Source organism: Lutjanus erythropterus, chromosome 3 (assembly GCF_056507025.1).
Source record: "Lutjanus erythropterus isolate fLutEry1 chromosome 3, fLutEry1.hap2, whole genome shotgun sequence".
NCBI lineage: Eukaryota > Metazoa > Chordata > Actinopteri > Lutjaniformes > Lutjanidae > Lutjanus > Lutjanus erythropterus.
In genome coordinates, this window is record NC_139319.1 from 30,549,483 (window position 1) to 30,566,423 (window position 16,941).

The 16,941-nt window shown below is 39.2% G+C and overlaps 1 protein-coding gene across 3 annotated transcripts in view; it reads right to left on the minus strand.

The window, feature by feature from the left end:
- Nucleotides 1-238: 238 nt before the first annotated feature.
- LOC146330262 (endonuclease V-like) overlaps nt 239-16,941 on the minus strand; it is an 89,084-nt gene continuing 72,381 nt past the window's right edge. For all 3 annotated transcript variants that reach the window (XR_014769264.1, XM_084713527.1, XM_084713511.1), the window contains one exon: nt 239-574. Coding sequence is in view for 1 of the 3 variants with exons in the window: in XM_084713527.1 (XP_084569653.1) it covers nt 569-574 (6 nt within the window). In the remaining 2 variants the exon portion in view is untranslated. The remainder of the gene's footprint in view (nt 575-16,941) is intronic.

The window sequence follows — 16,941 nt, forward strand, 5'->3', positions numbered from 1 at the left end:
AGTCAGCCGCCTTCCCCCCTGCCCTTCTTTTCCGCTGGCCTCGCTGGGACTGGCCTGGCACAGCGGTGTCCGCTGCCAAGTCTGACTCATTTGAGGGTGACGACAAATTATACGCAATACGGCCCATGATGCTGTGCGTGTGATACATTGTTTGCTGTAGACATATGGGAGTTACTAATTCAACATAAAACACAACTCACACAACCCACGGATATTAACAGATGACCAACACTCAGACTGGGGACATATGATTTATTTAAAAGGCTCCCAGTGTAAAAAGCTGAGTGACCCAAAACTGTAATGAGAACAGTATATAAAAAGAGCCGGTCTGACCCACATCCAGTTTAAATATGGGGCGAGTACATAAAAAGATACAGTTAATCTGACAGTGTCTTGGCCCAGACTAAAACAGCTGTGCTTTTAAAAGCACATGAAAGGTACAGAACACTCTCACTTATTCAAAAACACACACAATCTCTCACACATGCGTGCGCACACACACACAAATAAAGGACTTTTTAGGAGTCTTCTGTAGTTGCTGGTTCTTCAAATCCTTTGCTGCATCATTTTAAACCTGAAACAAGAAGAGACAAGACAAAGAACAAAGCTTTTAATGCAATAAATATAATACTAAACATATTTTACTGTGTCTACAGTATTCAAAAGACACAAAGACAAACACACTGGAAAGCTTTAAAGCTTTTAAGTCAGAGTAACTGATGGTCACCTGAAAATGGGAGTTTTTAGCCCTCAGCAGTTTCTCTCGGCTCAAATTGCAGCTCAAAACATCACAGATACACAGAGTCCAGGTCGGGTCCATATTTATCTGAGTCTCTCTGGGAATCATGTTGACTAAAGCACTCCTACCTTTGAGTTGGACTTGAGAATTATTTATAAAGCATCCTACATTTACTTTCAGCAAGGAGAAAGACCGCTACTGTAGTGTGACACTGTGTTTTTTTTTGTTTGTTCATTTGTTTTTCCACGAGCATAAACATACAATCCCAATTCCAAAAAAGTTGGGATGGTAATAAAAAAAGAATGCAATACTGGTAAGAACTTTTTGACCTATATTCAACTGAATACACTACAAAGACGTGGTATTTAATGTTCAAACTGATTAACTTCATTGTTTTTGTAAATATACACTCATTCTGAACAGGACAGAGGCACGTGGGAACTGAGGACACTAACTGCGAAGTTGAACTGAAGTTTTGAAATGTTTACAGAACCTGGTCCAGGATCTCTGCTGTTGTATTTGGTGCTTCATAAAGCACCACACATTTTCAGTAGGAGACGGGTCTAGTACCTGAACTATTTTAATATGAAGCCGCACATGCAGAATGTGTCTTGCTGGTATAAGCAGGGACATCTCTGAAAATGATGTCTGGGTGGCAGCATATATCGCCCCCAACCTGCATGTACCTTTCAGCATAAATGGGGCGTTGACAGCTGTGACAGTTAGCTATATCATGGGTACTAACACATCATTATACCTGGTTTTTAAAGTTAGCTGAAATGTGAACTCGTCAGACTACAGCAAACCAGACCACTTCACCCGGGATTCACTTTCTGAATGTTATTGGTATAGGTTCACTTTGCATGGGAGAGTCTGATATTTTGATAAATTGGAGGCCCCTGTGGACAAAACCAGCAGTGCTTCCACCATCATAATCACAAAATAAAAAGACCGAACTGGTTTGGTATTGGTATCATCTGTAAATACCCCATACATTACAGCAACCTCAAGTATCTGCAGATATTTACAAATACGCAAATTATATAGTGGACTGTAAAATCAAATGAAGACTGAAATCAGCCCCATCCACCCACAATGTTTTACAGTTCTTATAATAGTGCTGCATCTTGTACATATTGCAGAGGCACATGTTGGAGATCCTCCACAAAGAACATGAAATCCTCTCTTCTACTGTCCAGCCCTCTCAACAACACCCTCTGTTAACTAACCTCACAAGAGGAACATTTATTATTTCTCTCATGTTACACAATCTTGGGAAATGCACCATAACAATATGAACATCCTCTTCTCTCAAATATTACAACCCCACAATTATTTGAAATAACCTAATTAAAAAATAACAGGATATAAAATATTTTACCTGTTATAATTAAATAGAGATATCTTTCATTATGCAGCTGACATTCAGCCAGGGAGATGATTGTGTTTAAATAAGTTTTAGTCTGCTGTAATCTTTATGATGTGCACAAGCACGATTTAAGTTTGATTTATGACAGCCAAAGTTGTTGGCTCTAACAGAATCGTCACTGTTTCACATCCGCATTGTTCCTGTTAAAATTAAGTCCAACACTGTGAGGACATGAGTTTCTGCGGGGACAACATGTGTTCTACTTCACACTTTGCCCAAGGTCAGTCTCAAATTATCTTCATTTTTCTCAAAAAACATATTCCAGTAAACTGATTGTCATCTCTCCACTCATCGAATCTCTCTGCCTGAACACCGTTTCCTGGCAACTCCTGATTGTTTTATGTTTGGCCAGTTAGAAGTGATTTCCTGCCCTGAGAGAAATATGGGCCCAGGTCTGTTACTGGAAGAGCTGGATCTGATGGTATAAAGGATATATTTTAACCAGTGATTTACTCTTTACTCTTGTTATTAAAAAATGTCTTTGTGTGTGCTTGAACTTTTTGAGTATATTTTTAAAAATGTGTAATTTTACTTTTACTTAAGTGTTTTTTTTATCACAAGTATTGTATCTTGCAACACTTAAAGACAACCAGCACGAGTTGGCAGTGTTTTAATTTAGAAAATGGAAATAATGTTGAATGCAGACTGTGACAAAATAAACTGGTATATAATCACTTGACTGGAGCAACATGTGACCACATTAAACACAGACACTGACATTAACCTGCAAGCAGAGCAGCAGTTGCTGCTAGCACTGCTAGCATTAGCCACTCTGTGTAGCAGGCTGCCAGCTAACATCAGTTCATCAGTTTACCCACCGACACTGTGATCCTCTTCTGTCTGAAAGGTTGAAGCATTTGGTGAGTTGTTGTCATTTTTTGTTTGTTAATATGTAATGTTTGTATTGCACAGTGCTAAGCAGCGCGCATTTCAGCGGCATTTGAAATACAATTTGGCGATTGTAGACTCTGATTAACAGCTTCAAATGGCTCTTAGCATGCACAGTTTTTTTTCAGGGAGTCGTTGATATTATAAATTAATAAATTCTGCTCAATTTTAAATGCTTTCTGAGTGTTTTCTTAGCATTACACTAGTCAACTAGTCTAAAATAAATTTTGTGGTTAATTGACAGGGAAATTAGTCGCCAGGAACATCCATCATGCATATCAATGCTTAGGTATTAATAATCTAATGTCACTTCTACGGTGTGCTTTTTAAATGACTAATCGTAGTTTCAGTGTTTCCCCTGTATCCTGCTAGAAGCGCTGGTACACAGCTGCAAAATAATATTTTTTTTATGGGAAGAGACAAAATGAGAGGGCTCATCTCTTAAGAAACATTTTTGGTATGGACACTTCATATCAAGTAACACACTTGTGAGTAATGCATATCTGCAGAGAGGAACAGGGCTCCATCTTTACTTAGAACATCCGTTGGTAAGGCATGTATGCAGAAGCAGCAGTCACTAGCTCCTTCAAAATTTGCTAGTTAATCTGTTACTTTTTTGGCTTTACTGCACCACAACATCTAAGATTGTGCTGCTGCACCCGAGGGGTGGATTGCTCTCTGAGCTAACAGGACGCAACACAAAAGAGTCAGGTGGGAGGGGAGGGGGGCTCTGAGCATGAAGTATCATCAATGCAAAAACACAAACGCAGTCACAGTTAATGGACAGTGTTTCCCAGATGTTAAATCTTCCACCATTTCAGGTTTCTGGTGGGTTTTGGGGGTTGTCTGTCCCCTCACCTTACTGTCCTGCAGGTAACAGATTACAGTCTCATACTGCATGGGACCAGGCAAGCCGTCTTGGCACGTCAATCTCTAGGGAGGCTAACAAGAACACAAGCACAAAACACAACGAGTGCCTTTGCTAGCTGGCGGGACTAGCAAAGGACATGAGGCCGTCCAAATGAGTGCCCTTGCCAACCATGGAGGTAACAAGGCACATGAAACACAAAGACAAGTGACTTCACTAGCTGGGCACGTTAGCAAAGCACTTGTCAACCGCCATAAGTAGTCTAACCTGCTGCTGCAGGATTAGACTACAAACTAGCAGACTGTAGTCCACCAAATGGCCCACTGGCCCTGATTGGCTGCACTCTCCAGGTTTTTAAGCACCAGGTACTGATTGCAGATCAGTTGCACCTGATGCCAATCACTGCAACTTGCAAGGGGGGGGGGGCAGAACCTGGGCACAGGAGAGCACAGCATCACACAGACACTGTGGCACGTAACACCAATGTATCAGACGCATCAGATATATAATGTGTTTTCCTGGAAATTAAAGAAACCAGCAACTACCTAGTCAATGGCTGGTAGGAAACGCACTGTTACCTCGAATAAATTACAGATTTCTCTGCGTTTTAATACTGTTGGAAACATTTGGGATCACGTCAGTACACAACTCTATAAAATATATAACATATGTCTAGCTTTTTTCATCATTTTTATTTGGAAAATAAGGTTGTTTTGGCTTCAAGGCTTTATTATAATTTCACTAAATATTACATATTATTTTAATAACACTAATATGGTAGAATTCAATACCATAGATAAGCAAATGTACATGGTATGATAACAGTCAATTTTCATTCCACGGTATACTGCTGCAACCATAAAGCACAGTCTGCACAGTGTTGGCTATAGAAATGAACTCAAGTTCTCTCTTTAGCTCTGATTTTAACTTAGAGGTGAGTTTACACCGAGGGATACTGAACACATTATACTATCATGCCACTGCTATTTCTGTGCTGTAACTGCAAAAACTGGAGCCTAACAACGTGGTCCATTAGCAGCCTTCATCATTATCCCCCCCCCCCTAAACTGTGGAGGCCTCAGCCTGGCTCCCCGGTTCAGTTAGTGTGGCCCTACAGCAACACAACACAAAGCAATTTGCTCTGAATAGCCACCCAGGACATTTTCAGTGCATTACAGAGGCAATCAGCATCAGCGAATAAACTGGAGGAGAGCGAAACAGTAGAAGAGAGAAAACAGATTCAGAAATTGTGTGCGATAGAAAGATAAAGAAATAGAAAAAAAAAAAGAGAGAGAGCCAGATGGGGAATCAGATGGAGAGCAGTTATCATGTTACATACAGCCACAGTGCCGGTCAAGGTGCTGAAGGGGCAATAAAAGGACAGCATAATACAGTTGTAATGGCAAGAGAGTGGCTATTACATAAGGCTGACTCAGAAGATGAGGCCCCCGCTGTGTCCACAGCAGACAGGGTGGGGGGTTCTCAGTGGACATGATGTTAATATACTGTAGGACATATTAGTTATTAGATATGGACACATTATATCATGTCTGCTGATTATGGAGAGGTATTATTAGTTGTGTTGGTGGGATTTTATATGCATGTGTGTATATTATAATTTTTCTGCAAACTCATCTCTGTTGGTGAATGTCCATAAAGCACACACAGCACCCCAGAGTCTGTCCAGACAGCACAGTGCAACATGAAGTAGCAGGGCTCATTTCTCCACTTTTGTTACCAGTACTGTAGCAGCATTGTGTTATGTTATTCATTAGTACTGTTTTGTTTTGTCTCAGTAAGTAGACCATAGTAAGGAAAAAAGGAAAAAAGATCATTCTGGTTTGGTTACAAAATCGACTATATAAAGATGAACAACATGCCAGCTCCCCAAAAAAGAAGGCAAAACATCTCAATCGCCCCCTGGAGGCTGGCTGCAGTATAAGTCATGCACATTGTCCCCTCCATGTTCACAGAGGGGTAAACTAAAAAAACTAATTTTGGTACAGCGGAAAATGCGGCCATCCATCTTGATATACAGTGTATAGTTTACAGTCAGAAGTTTACATCAATTGTGATTCGTCAGAGACAGACACCACTACCTTTGGACTACAGTGCTCCATCCTCATGAAAAATAGAGAGGGACTCAGATGGTTGGACTAATTGATCTGGCACCTGATGTGTGAGCCATGTTAGACAAAGGATGCCACAATCTCCCAGGTCCAGTTGGAATCCAATCCTCATTCTAAGATCATTCATCCTGCTCTGGATTAGATACCTGGACCTGCATGGTCTTGAGCTCTCAGTCCGTTCCAAACAATAGTTTGTCTCTGATGTTTTGATCAAGCGACTGCTGGCTGTTGCCCCAATGAACTTTGCTGTAGTGATGTCACTGCTTTCTAGTGATGCATGGATGTATGCATGAGTCATCCACCTGCCACCTACACAAACTAATTATTTTCTCCGATGTAGAGACCCACACCTGTCTCTGTAGTCTGTATTACCTTTAAATGATGCTGAGCAGCACGAGCTTTCCAGGAAATTCTTTGTTGTGTGTAAGAGGCTGCTTCCAGTAATTCTAAGTAATGTCACTGTAACAAATATTGTTAATATCTGAGCCAAAAAGCTAAAAACTATAATTAGAAACTCCATCCATCCATTTTCTGTAACCGCTTATTCCCGAAGGGTCGTGACAGGGCTGACACATAGAGACACACAACCACTCACACTCACATTTACACCTACGGGCAATTTAGAGTCACCAATCAACCTAGCATGCATGTCTTTGGACTGTGGGAGGACGCCGGAGAAGCCGGAGAGAACCCACTCAGACATGGGGAGAACATGCAAACTCCACGCAGAAAGGCCCTGCCCCACCCAGCTGGTAGTTAGAAACTCTCCAGAGGAAACAGAATTTAAAAATGATTAAGTTAAGCACTGCTGTGCTGCGTGTACAAATGCCCACAAATCAACTCTCATCATAAACAATAAAAAAAAAACATAACCAGAACCACAAAAGTAAACCTGAAGTTGTAATAAAACAGAATTACCCTTTACGGTACTGTGTGGAATTTTCAGAAAATCCTTGTTATTACTGACACCGGTGGGTGCTAAGTGACCTGCGGTCAGCATCCTTGGCATCAGCCCAAACATCATGTTGATAGACAAAGTGAGTAAAGTTCGTGCTGTGGTGGGTGCCGGTTGTTTATTGATGCTAGTGGACAGTAGCAGACACGATTTCTGACCTAACATTAGCTACTTTTGCACACTGTTAGCACTGTAAACACCACATCGTTTGGATTTTTCTGTAAAAAAGGCTCAAAATGCCCCAAGGTGGGGGAGGTCTCTTTTTAAAGTTACAATCCATTCACACATTAGCAATATGAAGTGATTAATACATGTAAGTCACCTCACATTGTACCTTTAAGGCCTCAGATGTCACTGCCACCACAAATGTTTCATAAACAACAAGCAAAATGGCATAAATGGGATTTATGCTGATGAATAAGTAATGAGATGAATTGCTGTTTTGTGATGGCTTCCCTAAACACTTCCTATTGTCACAGAATAAAGACACTGTAGCTGATCTGCATCTGATCTGACAGAATGGAAGAGATGGGAGAACAAAGAGGAAAAATAAAGGAGAGTGTCATTTCCCGTTCTTCTAATGTGAAATATGAATCTGACATTGAATGAAGATCACACAAAAAGGATGTTTTTTTTTAACCCAGGTACATTTCATAGAGGAACTGCATTTCTTGTTTTGCTTTTCAAGTCAATATGTTGTAACAGATGTAAAGTTGCTCAGGCATGCGATGTTGCAAACCAGTGCTTTTAAGCGTGTAGCACAGACGACGTCAAATGTCAATGTCAGAAAAGTAGGAAGAAATCAAAGTGACCCAATCCAATTTCTTATTCCATTTTGCCATAGTCCCATCTGGTCTTAAAATATCCTCACTGTCAAGGGTGGCCTCATTCTTTATACACATGCTTCTAGTGATTTTTTCATTGCATGCATTGCTATTAAAGCGTATTGCTGATAAAAGATAAAGTTTTGTAACCAGCACCTCCTTTAAAGTGTACAGGAGGGCTTTGATGGCTTATGACTCTGGCAATTAGAGTTGGGGAGTGTTACTCTAATAGGCTATTATGCATCTATTCTAATGAGATATAAGACATGATGATACATGAGGAGGGTATTACAGGGATGCAGCTCTAATTATAAGCCGGGAACATTTTAATTTATATACATATGTGCAAGGATTATGTAATTACAAACACACATATATGACTGTTAGGTACATAGATGAGCTTTTTGGTCCTAATAAATGGCAGAAATCAATTGAAAATAAATGCTTTGTAGCATTTGGCAGGCAATTTTCAGATTCAGTCAACAGCGATTGCTCAAGTCCTCCATGCTCTGCTGTCAGATGCACCCTGAGCTGTGTGCCAATTGATAATGTACCATTCTTCAAAAGGGAAAACATCTAGTTCTTTGAAGGATGAAGGAAGAGGAAATCTACTGAGTCCCGAATTATTGATGTTGCAGCTACAGGTAATCTCTGAAATAAAATAGAAACTCAGAGTAAACAAGTGACAGAAAAAGACCGAGCTGCATGGCCAAATTGTCCTGGCAGAGCTCCCCTAAACGCAAAAATCACTCCAAATGTGATGATTGTCAACCTGCAGCTGTAACACTTAAATTTGCAGTTTTAGACAAGGAATTCTCTGATGTGGTTCAAAACACACACTTTCCTTATATTATTGCCATTTATTATTGTTTATTTCGGACCCATCATTTAGCATCCTTCAGACAATCAAACTGCTAAAAAGGTTTTTAACTTTTTCAGGTTGAACTTGTAACAGTGAATGCTTTCCTGCTAACAATCAAGCCCTTCAGATCCCTGATAAGTACTTCACATTTAAGATGTCAAGGAGCAATGTCAGGTAATATTAAGGTGTGAATACATGTTGAGAATTATCAGACCTTTACTAAAACCACCCTTAATTGACAAGCCTAAATTGGACCCAAAAGGATGGAATAGTTAGCATGGACTTGGGTGTGGTGCATTAAAATGAATGTTTCCACTCTTTTTGTACCTTTGTATGCAAGTTTTTTTGCACAAATAGCCAAAACAATGTAATTGCCTCTTTTCTACAGAAAAGGAGCTAAACACAAGAGCAACACCACACAGCCACAAAATACATTAAAAAAGGTACAATCTCAAGAACAAATTCCAAGCTGGAATTGAATTGAAAAAATAAAACTGTTATTCAAAGGTCATTTAGAATGCATGAACAAATTAAAAATTTAGCTGATCTGAATTTTCATAATCACACTTACATTACTGAAAGCTATTTCTTAGTAGTCCTACTCTGATACTGAAAACTCACAAGGCCTCACATGAATAGGCCGGACGACTGCATTTCCCTCTTAATTAGTTTTCCTGCTAAAACCACTCATGGACTTCAGCTCATTAGTTATCATCACACAGTACGCAGTTATCCTCAGTTCAATTTAAGATCCTCTTTCTTACAGCATGTCCAGATCTCTTAATGGCCCGACTCCACACCACATATCAGACATGCCCTCGGTTTAGAAACCCAGCAGGTCTGTGAGTCGTCGAGGTACCAGTCTCCGTCATCCTCTCAGAGCTTTCTCCTGAACCAATGAGAGCCTTTAGCTCCCAGTACAGAGCAACGAGCACCAATGTTGTTAATCTGCCTGATTTCTCACATTTTCTCCAAGAAAGCAATTTTAAAGGCTCAATTTATTTTAGAGCATCTTTTCCATCTCTTTTATGAAGAACTTGAGCCTCTCCCTGTGGACAAAGATTTAGACTATAATTAGCTAGTTTGTATACAGTAAAAGCAACCTTTTTATTTGGTTTATTGTTCTCATAAAGTACTGTTAGCATTGTTGTTCTTGTAAATTTATTTTATTAGTTTCAGGGGCTTGTTTTCTATTCTCTTTTTCATCTTTTTTGTTTTAATGTTTTATTATCCTCTAATGCACTATGAAATGCATTTCCATTAAACGGTGCTCTATAAATAAATTTGAATGTGTCTTGATTTTAAAGGATGCTGTTAAACTGGTCCAGGAGAGTTTCAGACACTTGGAAGATTAGAGCTACCGTTCATTAAGCAGTTCTGGAGGCTCAATGAAGCAGAGAAAGAGATGAAAGGTTTGACCTCTGACCTTCAGCAGCCAGGTGCACCATCACCTCTGCTAACCTGTCCGACCTGCGTGTCTGCGTTGGTCAGCCAATGCCAGTTCTGCTTTCATCGGCCTGCCACAGTCTGTCTGTCAGACACACTACATGGACGTATAACAGAGTGAGAGTAACCCAGAGGGAGACAGTAAGGATCTGTGTGTCACTGAAAGCTAATGGGAACACCTTCATTTGCACCTAAAACTTAAAACACACCTACAGCAAACATCTTGGCATTTTTTTCAGCAATCTAAATGTTGTGAGTAGTAACAAGTTACATTTACTCCATTACATGTACGTAAGTAACTTTTTGAGTAATTTAAATGCAGCATACTTTTTACTCTAACTTGAGTAGATTTTTATAGAAAGATTGTTACCTTTTCTCTGTTACATTTGGATACATACATACTTTTTTTTAATTAATTAACTTATCTATTTCATTCTTTGAAAATATTTTTATTATTTATTTATTTCATTTTCAGAGAAAAAGCTACTAAAAACGCGGTCAGCAAACAAGAAAGATTCATATTCAAATTTATGTACTCTACCTCACATGTTTCTATGGTTGTCCAGTTATATAATTTCATTGTTTTCAGGAGTATATTGAGACAAACATTTAACTGAAAATTAAAGCCACTGACTTGTCATGTGGATCATGTGGATATAGTCAAGGAGAAGTTGCTATATCCATTTAAACCTCCTTGCTTTTCTTGAGACCTCTTGACATCAAATTCACTCCGTATATAAGTACGAGAGAACCTTGTGAGCCTGGTTTCAAAACAGGGAGGTATCTCTTTGTTCCAAACCCTAAGAATGATTGCCTTTGTGATCACCGTTCCATACTGGATTGACAAAATTTTCCTATGAAGTTTCCAGGTGTTGTGACCAGCCTAGATTGGCATGTTTTTGGATTGGGAGGGATATTGTGTCCAAAAACATCTGAGTAGAAATGACAAATGTCTGACCAGAACTTATTAATTTATGCATCCGTGCACATTCTGTTAAGAGGCTCACGGTGTGCTGATCCCAGGTTTGCTGCTGCTCTGTTATCCTGTACAGCAGCCGCGCCTCCTCATGACTGTTCACAGCAGAATAATGGCTGCAGCTACAGCAGGAGATCATGGTGAGACAAAGCATCCTTGGCCTCACTTTTTTCTTTCTCCACTGTCAGACTATGGCTTTCAAACAGTGCTAGCGGCGAGTATTATCCAACCACAATGCAGAATGCAGAACTCTGATCGTGAACACTGGTTTGATGTCAGTACATCAGAAAACTGCACACAATCGTACTGAGAGAGAGCAGTAAGAGTGTCTGTTGTATTAATGCTAGTTAATCAAATACTATGTACACACAGTATATCCAAGGTAATTATGTTAATCTTTGTGACTGTATTAACCACTAAATTTGAACTAAAATGTGGTCTTTTCTGTCAATGACTCATGCAGAGACATTAACTAATGCCTTTGTTTCACCCAGACTTTATTTCTGTATTGTTTTGTTGTCTGGTCTGCCACATGCTAACACAGAAAGTCTTCAAATGGTTCAAAATGCTGCAGATAGACTCTTAACTAAACATACAAAGTTTGACCAAACTACGACAATTTTAGCTTGACTTCACTGGCTGCCTATCCATGTCAAGATCAGACTTTGAGGTTCTTCTGATGACTTACAAATTGTTAATGGTCTTGCCCCTTCATATCTGTCTGATCTCATTAAACCTTATGTCCCATTTCCTGCTCTGCGCTCTCAGAACACAAGGCTCCTGTCAGTCCCCAGAGTCAAAACGAAATAACTTGGCTGCAGGGCCTTTTCCTATTGTGCCACTTTCTTCTAGAATAACCTCTGTGTTGATATCAGACAGACTGACTCTGTTAAGGCCTTTAAATCTGAGCAAAAAAAACCTGGTCTTTTGCCCCGTTCAATTTGTGCTCATCCTTCAACACCTGAAGCCTCGTCCCTGTTACTGCTATCCTTACGTTGGGTCAGTCTCAGTCTCAAAGAATCTGTGGGTCCATCCTTATCTTACTGATGAGTAATCAACAAACTGTAAATTTCTAAAAATCACTACATTTCTCTAACTTCTGTTGTTTTTGTTTCTGTTTCCAACAAGCTGCCAAGCTGTGGACGTCTCTCTTCTCCCTTTTTCTTCTCTTCCTTTTCTTTTGAGTCAGGCTTCTCTGTGCTGGACCAGCAGCCAGCCAAGAACCTCTCTCTCCTGGCTGTTGGTGCCTCATCTAGACAGTTGGATCTGGATTATCATCTCTCCCCTTCTCTCCCTATCTGGCTCAGGTCCTACCTATCTGGTGACAACCCAAAGCTGCTCAACATCCTCCTGGATCCATATTCTTTACTTATATTTTGCAGTCTAATAATATCTGTGTTTTTTACAACAACATGCATATATATTGTTATGTCTTGTTGATCCATTCTGTGCACATGGCATGCTTTGCATGACTGTCCGTCCTGGGAGAGGGATCCCTCTTCTGTTGCTTTCTTCCCTTTCTTGGTACCTTTTAAATGCTTTATTTGAGGAGTTGTTTCTGATCCAAATCAAGGTTGTTTTCTGTACAGACTGCAAAGCCCCTTGAGGCAAATTGTGATTTCTGATTCTGGACTACATAAATAAAACTGACTTGACTTGACAAACTAGCATGGTCATTTATGTAGTCTGATGAAGAAAAGTATGACTGATAAAAGAGAAAATATAAAATTTTCCAATACAAAGACATTCCCATCAGCTTCAGCATTACTTCTGGTTTAGCACTATGTAGAAAAAAGCTAAGATTGTGAAAATGGTTAACACTTTTTGTCAGCATGTTGCTGATGTTAGTATTCAACCTCAATGAAATTTAAATAATATTTTATATGGTTACTTTGTTTATAATAAGGTGTAAAGAGTTATACAGTAAATAATGTTACACTGATTTCTGTAGTCAATAGGATTTCATTGCAAGAAAGATGTTTTTGGCTACAACTCAAGAATTTATAGGCCAATTCTGAAAACATTTCACATTAATATAGAATCAAAAGATCAAATAATCAAATTTTGTATCAAAAAAGTTAAAGGTCGACTTCACTGTGACATCATAATGTTCAGGTTTCTATTAGTCTTGTGTACTCTGATACTACTGACAAAAATACACTTAAAACCTCTTATTCAATTCCTTCACAGTCTTCACTACATATATCATACAGATATGGATGTAAACTGGAACTTGTCTGGTTGGCAGACATACAACTACAAGGTGGTAATTCTAGTTTTTACATTGATCTGATGATTTTGGTGTTAAATGACAACAGTGACGTTGGTGTTATCCTTTGCACTTCTGTTTATTTGTGTAGCTATGTATATATTGCATGGATTGCCATTTCATATTAATTGTTGTATTTACTATTGGCTGCTGTCTGCAAGCCAAATTGGCCCTCAGGGACATCATTCTTCTCTACCTACATCCACAAACTGCAATTATAGCAACTGTTCTAAGTACTGAGTAAAATCTTTATGCTAATTTGGGGAGATTGGTGAACTGAGTGCAGTCTCGAAATGGATGACCCTACCCTACAACTCATTAAGAAATAATGAGACTGACCTATGGTATCATTTACATGATATGTGCAAATTGGCTTTCATTTAGATTAGCATATTACTGAGCTTCCCTCTCACTGAGCATAGTTACTGATCAGTTGTATCATTATGGTTTTGTCAGCTTGGTCATTTCAAACGTGCTTCAGTCCTGTTTTGTTCAGAATAACAAATGTGAGGCCAACGAACAAAGAAAGAAGAGAAGAGAAACACGAAGCAACACTCTACCCAGTACTGTACAGGCTCCAACAACAGCTGGCTTCTGGGTTTATTGATGTGCAAAAATAAATTTACACATCATGGCACACCCATGGCCCCACACACACATAAACACACATGCAGGTACTTCTGCAAACGCATGCATACAGAAACATTCGCACACAAAACCCCCTGAAGTCAGCACATTTGTAGTTGGTAAACAAGCCTGGGAGCTGCTTAGCAATGCTGGTCAGGCTTCAGGCATTACTGGTGCACATAACATGAACCCACACACACACACTCACAGGGCTGTAAACATTAGCAATATTTTCCCATTTCCTCTGCAGGGCAGACGGGAGAGCAGTAGATCTTCAGGGGGGCTGAGCCCTTCACTGGTAATAATCTCCTTTACACTTCACACTGCCAGGGAGATGAATCACAGTGGAAGGTGTGTGAGAGAGGGAAGGGGGCCCTAATGTGCCATGTGAAAGCTGGCCTTCATGGTCCTTGGGTGTGTGTGTGTGTGTGTGTGGATTCTGGGGTGCAGAGAGAGGTCAATGATCGTGTTCAGATATTGTCAGCAGAGCAGGGTGCAGAGCTGATTTCACTAATGCAGATGAGGCTGCCTGGATTCACAGACTTTCATGTACAACTATAAAGCGTAGGAAAATCACAAAAATATACCGTGTAATTTACTTTTCAGCTTTTCTGCACCTTTTCAGGCTGATACACATATTGTACTTTTCTTCACAAAGCGGATAAGGCAGACCACGCATCCTGAGCATCTTATTATTTACACAGAGAGACCGCCACAGAGGGCAAGTGTATGATGAATACAATATTTTTAAGTAGCTTAATTTTGTAAGAGAAATAAAATGATCTTTCTTGCTCAAATTCAAATAAATACAATATATAAACGTAAAGTATTTTTGTCAGTGGACCATTGCAGGAAGTAATGGAACAAGAAGGAGCAGCCACAGTGAGCTGTTACAGATTTTCGTACACTACAGTAGCTGTTTTTACCTCTTTCCATTTGCTTGCTGGATGAACACCATATTCAACAGACACATCATGCGAGTAGAATCAACCTCTCATCTCTCAGGAGTGATATGTGAATATGTGTTTTCCCAAAAATGTCAAAGTATTCATTAAATAAAGTAATAATATGAAGCTGTAAGTAAAGATGCATGTGTTCCAGTGTGTCTAATATAAAGTACATAAATTACCAATTTGCATTCCTGTGGACAGCAAATCTAAAGTTAGTCTGAGAGCTCAATATTCAATATAAGTCAGCAGTATCATTATTATTATTAACTCACTCTTCTTGCTGCATTTCATATGAGCAGAATGACTATATTTATCTGTGGGGGACATTCATTATTAAGTGTGCAAACCAAGCTGTGTCTCTGCTGCACATCAGAATATTAAGTGGCACTGATCATGGATTCATACTGAAGGTCAAAGTGCAACCAGGCTTATTTTTACCTGCAGTTTAAATAAAATGTATGTGTGTACTGCGAACGTGTTTGTGTGCTGATGCATCTCTGTGACGTGTGTGTGTGTCAGAACTGGTAGCTTCATAGCAAATATTAAAAATGTACACACACGCTAAGGATTGGCCTCAAGGTCTTTCCATTTCACACAAACCCAAAGCCTTTCCAACTTCATCAAAGTTCACTGTTTTCTATTCAACCAAATGAGCTGAGTTAACCTATCGAGTTGCATCTGCACTCAGTATTCTTTCATGTCTTCATCTAAGAGCAGTCTGATGAAACAGAATCTCATGAAAATACAAACGGCTGGTTTGGTCTCATAAACTCACCTTTTTATCATTTTTTTCCATCATTTTTTATAACAGCATTATTATGTTAGTCTCACTTACTTTCTCCATATCCACATTAAACATGGTATTGTGGGTTAAAGTCATGAATATATAAAGACAAAGAGGATGAAAAGCTCTCGACTGGTCAGAACTTTGAAATAACTGCATGCAGATTAAAGTGCTGATACTACTGAGACGTCCACCATGATAAGAAGGAATTTACAAGTACATCAGATGATGTAGTATCAGGTCTCAGACCTACACTGTGTGACGTTAGCAGTGACCTGACTGATAAGGACATGGCACTGTGACAGAGACAGAGACACCTGCCGTTGAGCCAGTCCCCAGGAGATGCTCGCTGCCTACGCAAAAACCGCTGACCGATTTCTGAAGGGAGAAAAAAAAAAGGAACACCGAAATTTATGGGCAACATCTGCGGCGTGGTGACAGGCCGCAAGTCAAGATCAGACGGTGAGTTTTTAAGAAGTTGCACCTTCATGATTCAAAATGACATCTGCAGCATATGTTATAGGAGTTGACATCTTTGCCTAATATTTATGACAGACACTTGTAGTAGCAGTGATACCCACTAGTAACAGCAACTATAAGCTATATATACATTTACCTATATGTATATGTATATATGTATAGTACATACATAATTACAAATGCGCCACTCTAAAAGGCAGGATACTTGTGCTTTACCTGAGTATTTACATTTTATGATATTTAATTCTTCTAGTACACTAAATTGTCACTTGACAGTGATAGTTGCAGATTAATATTTCACATCAAACAATATATTCCTCCTGATTAAATATTATGTATTTTTGTTATCCAAGTGTATAAAGCAGTTAAATTATGCTGCTAATATACACACTTGCCATTTTTTAAGCTACACCTACAGCTAAACTAATGCAGACTAAATGCAGTAAATCCTACCTTCATGAAGGATATATGTTCAGTTTTTGTTGCCATTGTTTAAGAGGTGTTAACTCATCTGTGTGGCTGTGCTGTCGCAGTGCTGTTTAATTCTATTGTAAACTGTCTCTAATATTTAGTCTACATTTATTGATATAAATGGGATGGACAGATACTGTATGTTACATGCATGAGAAATAAATCCAGCAATATTATTTATAATAGTTAGTACATTTTACTGATAACATTGTTACTTAAAGAGTGACTTAACACAAGGCTGTAC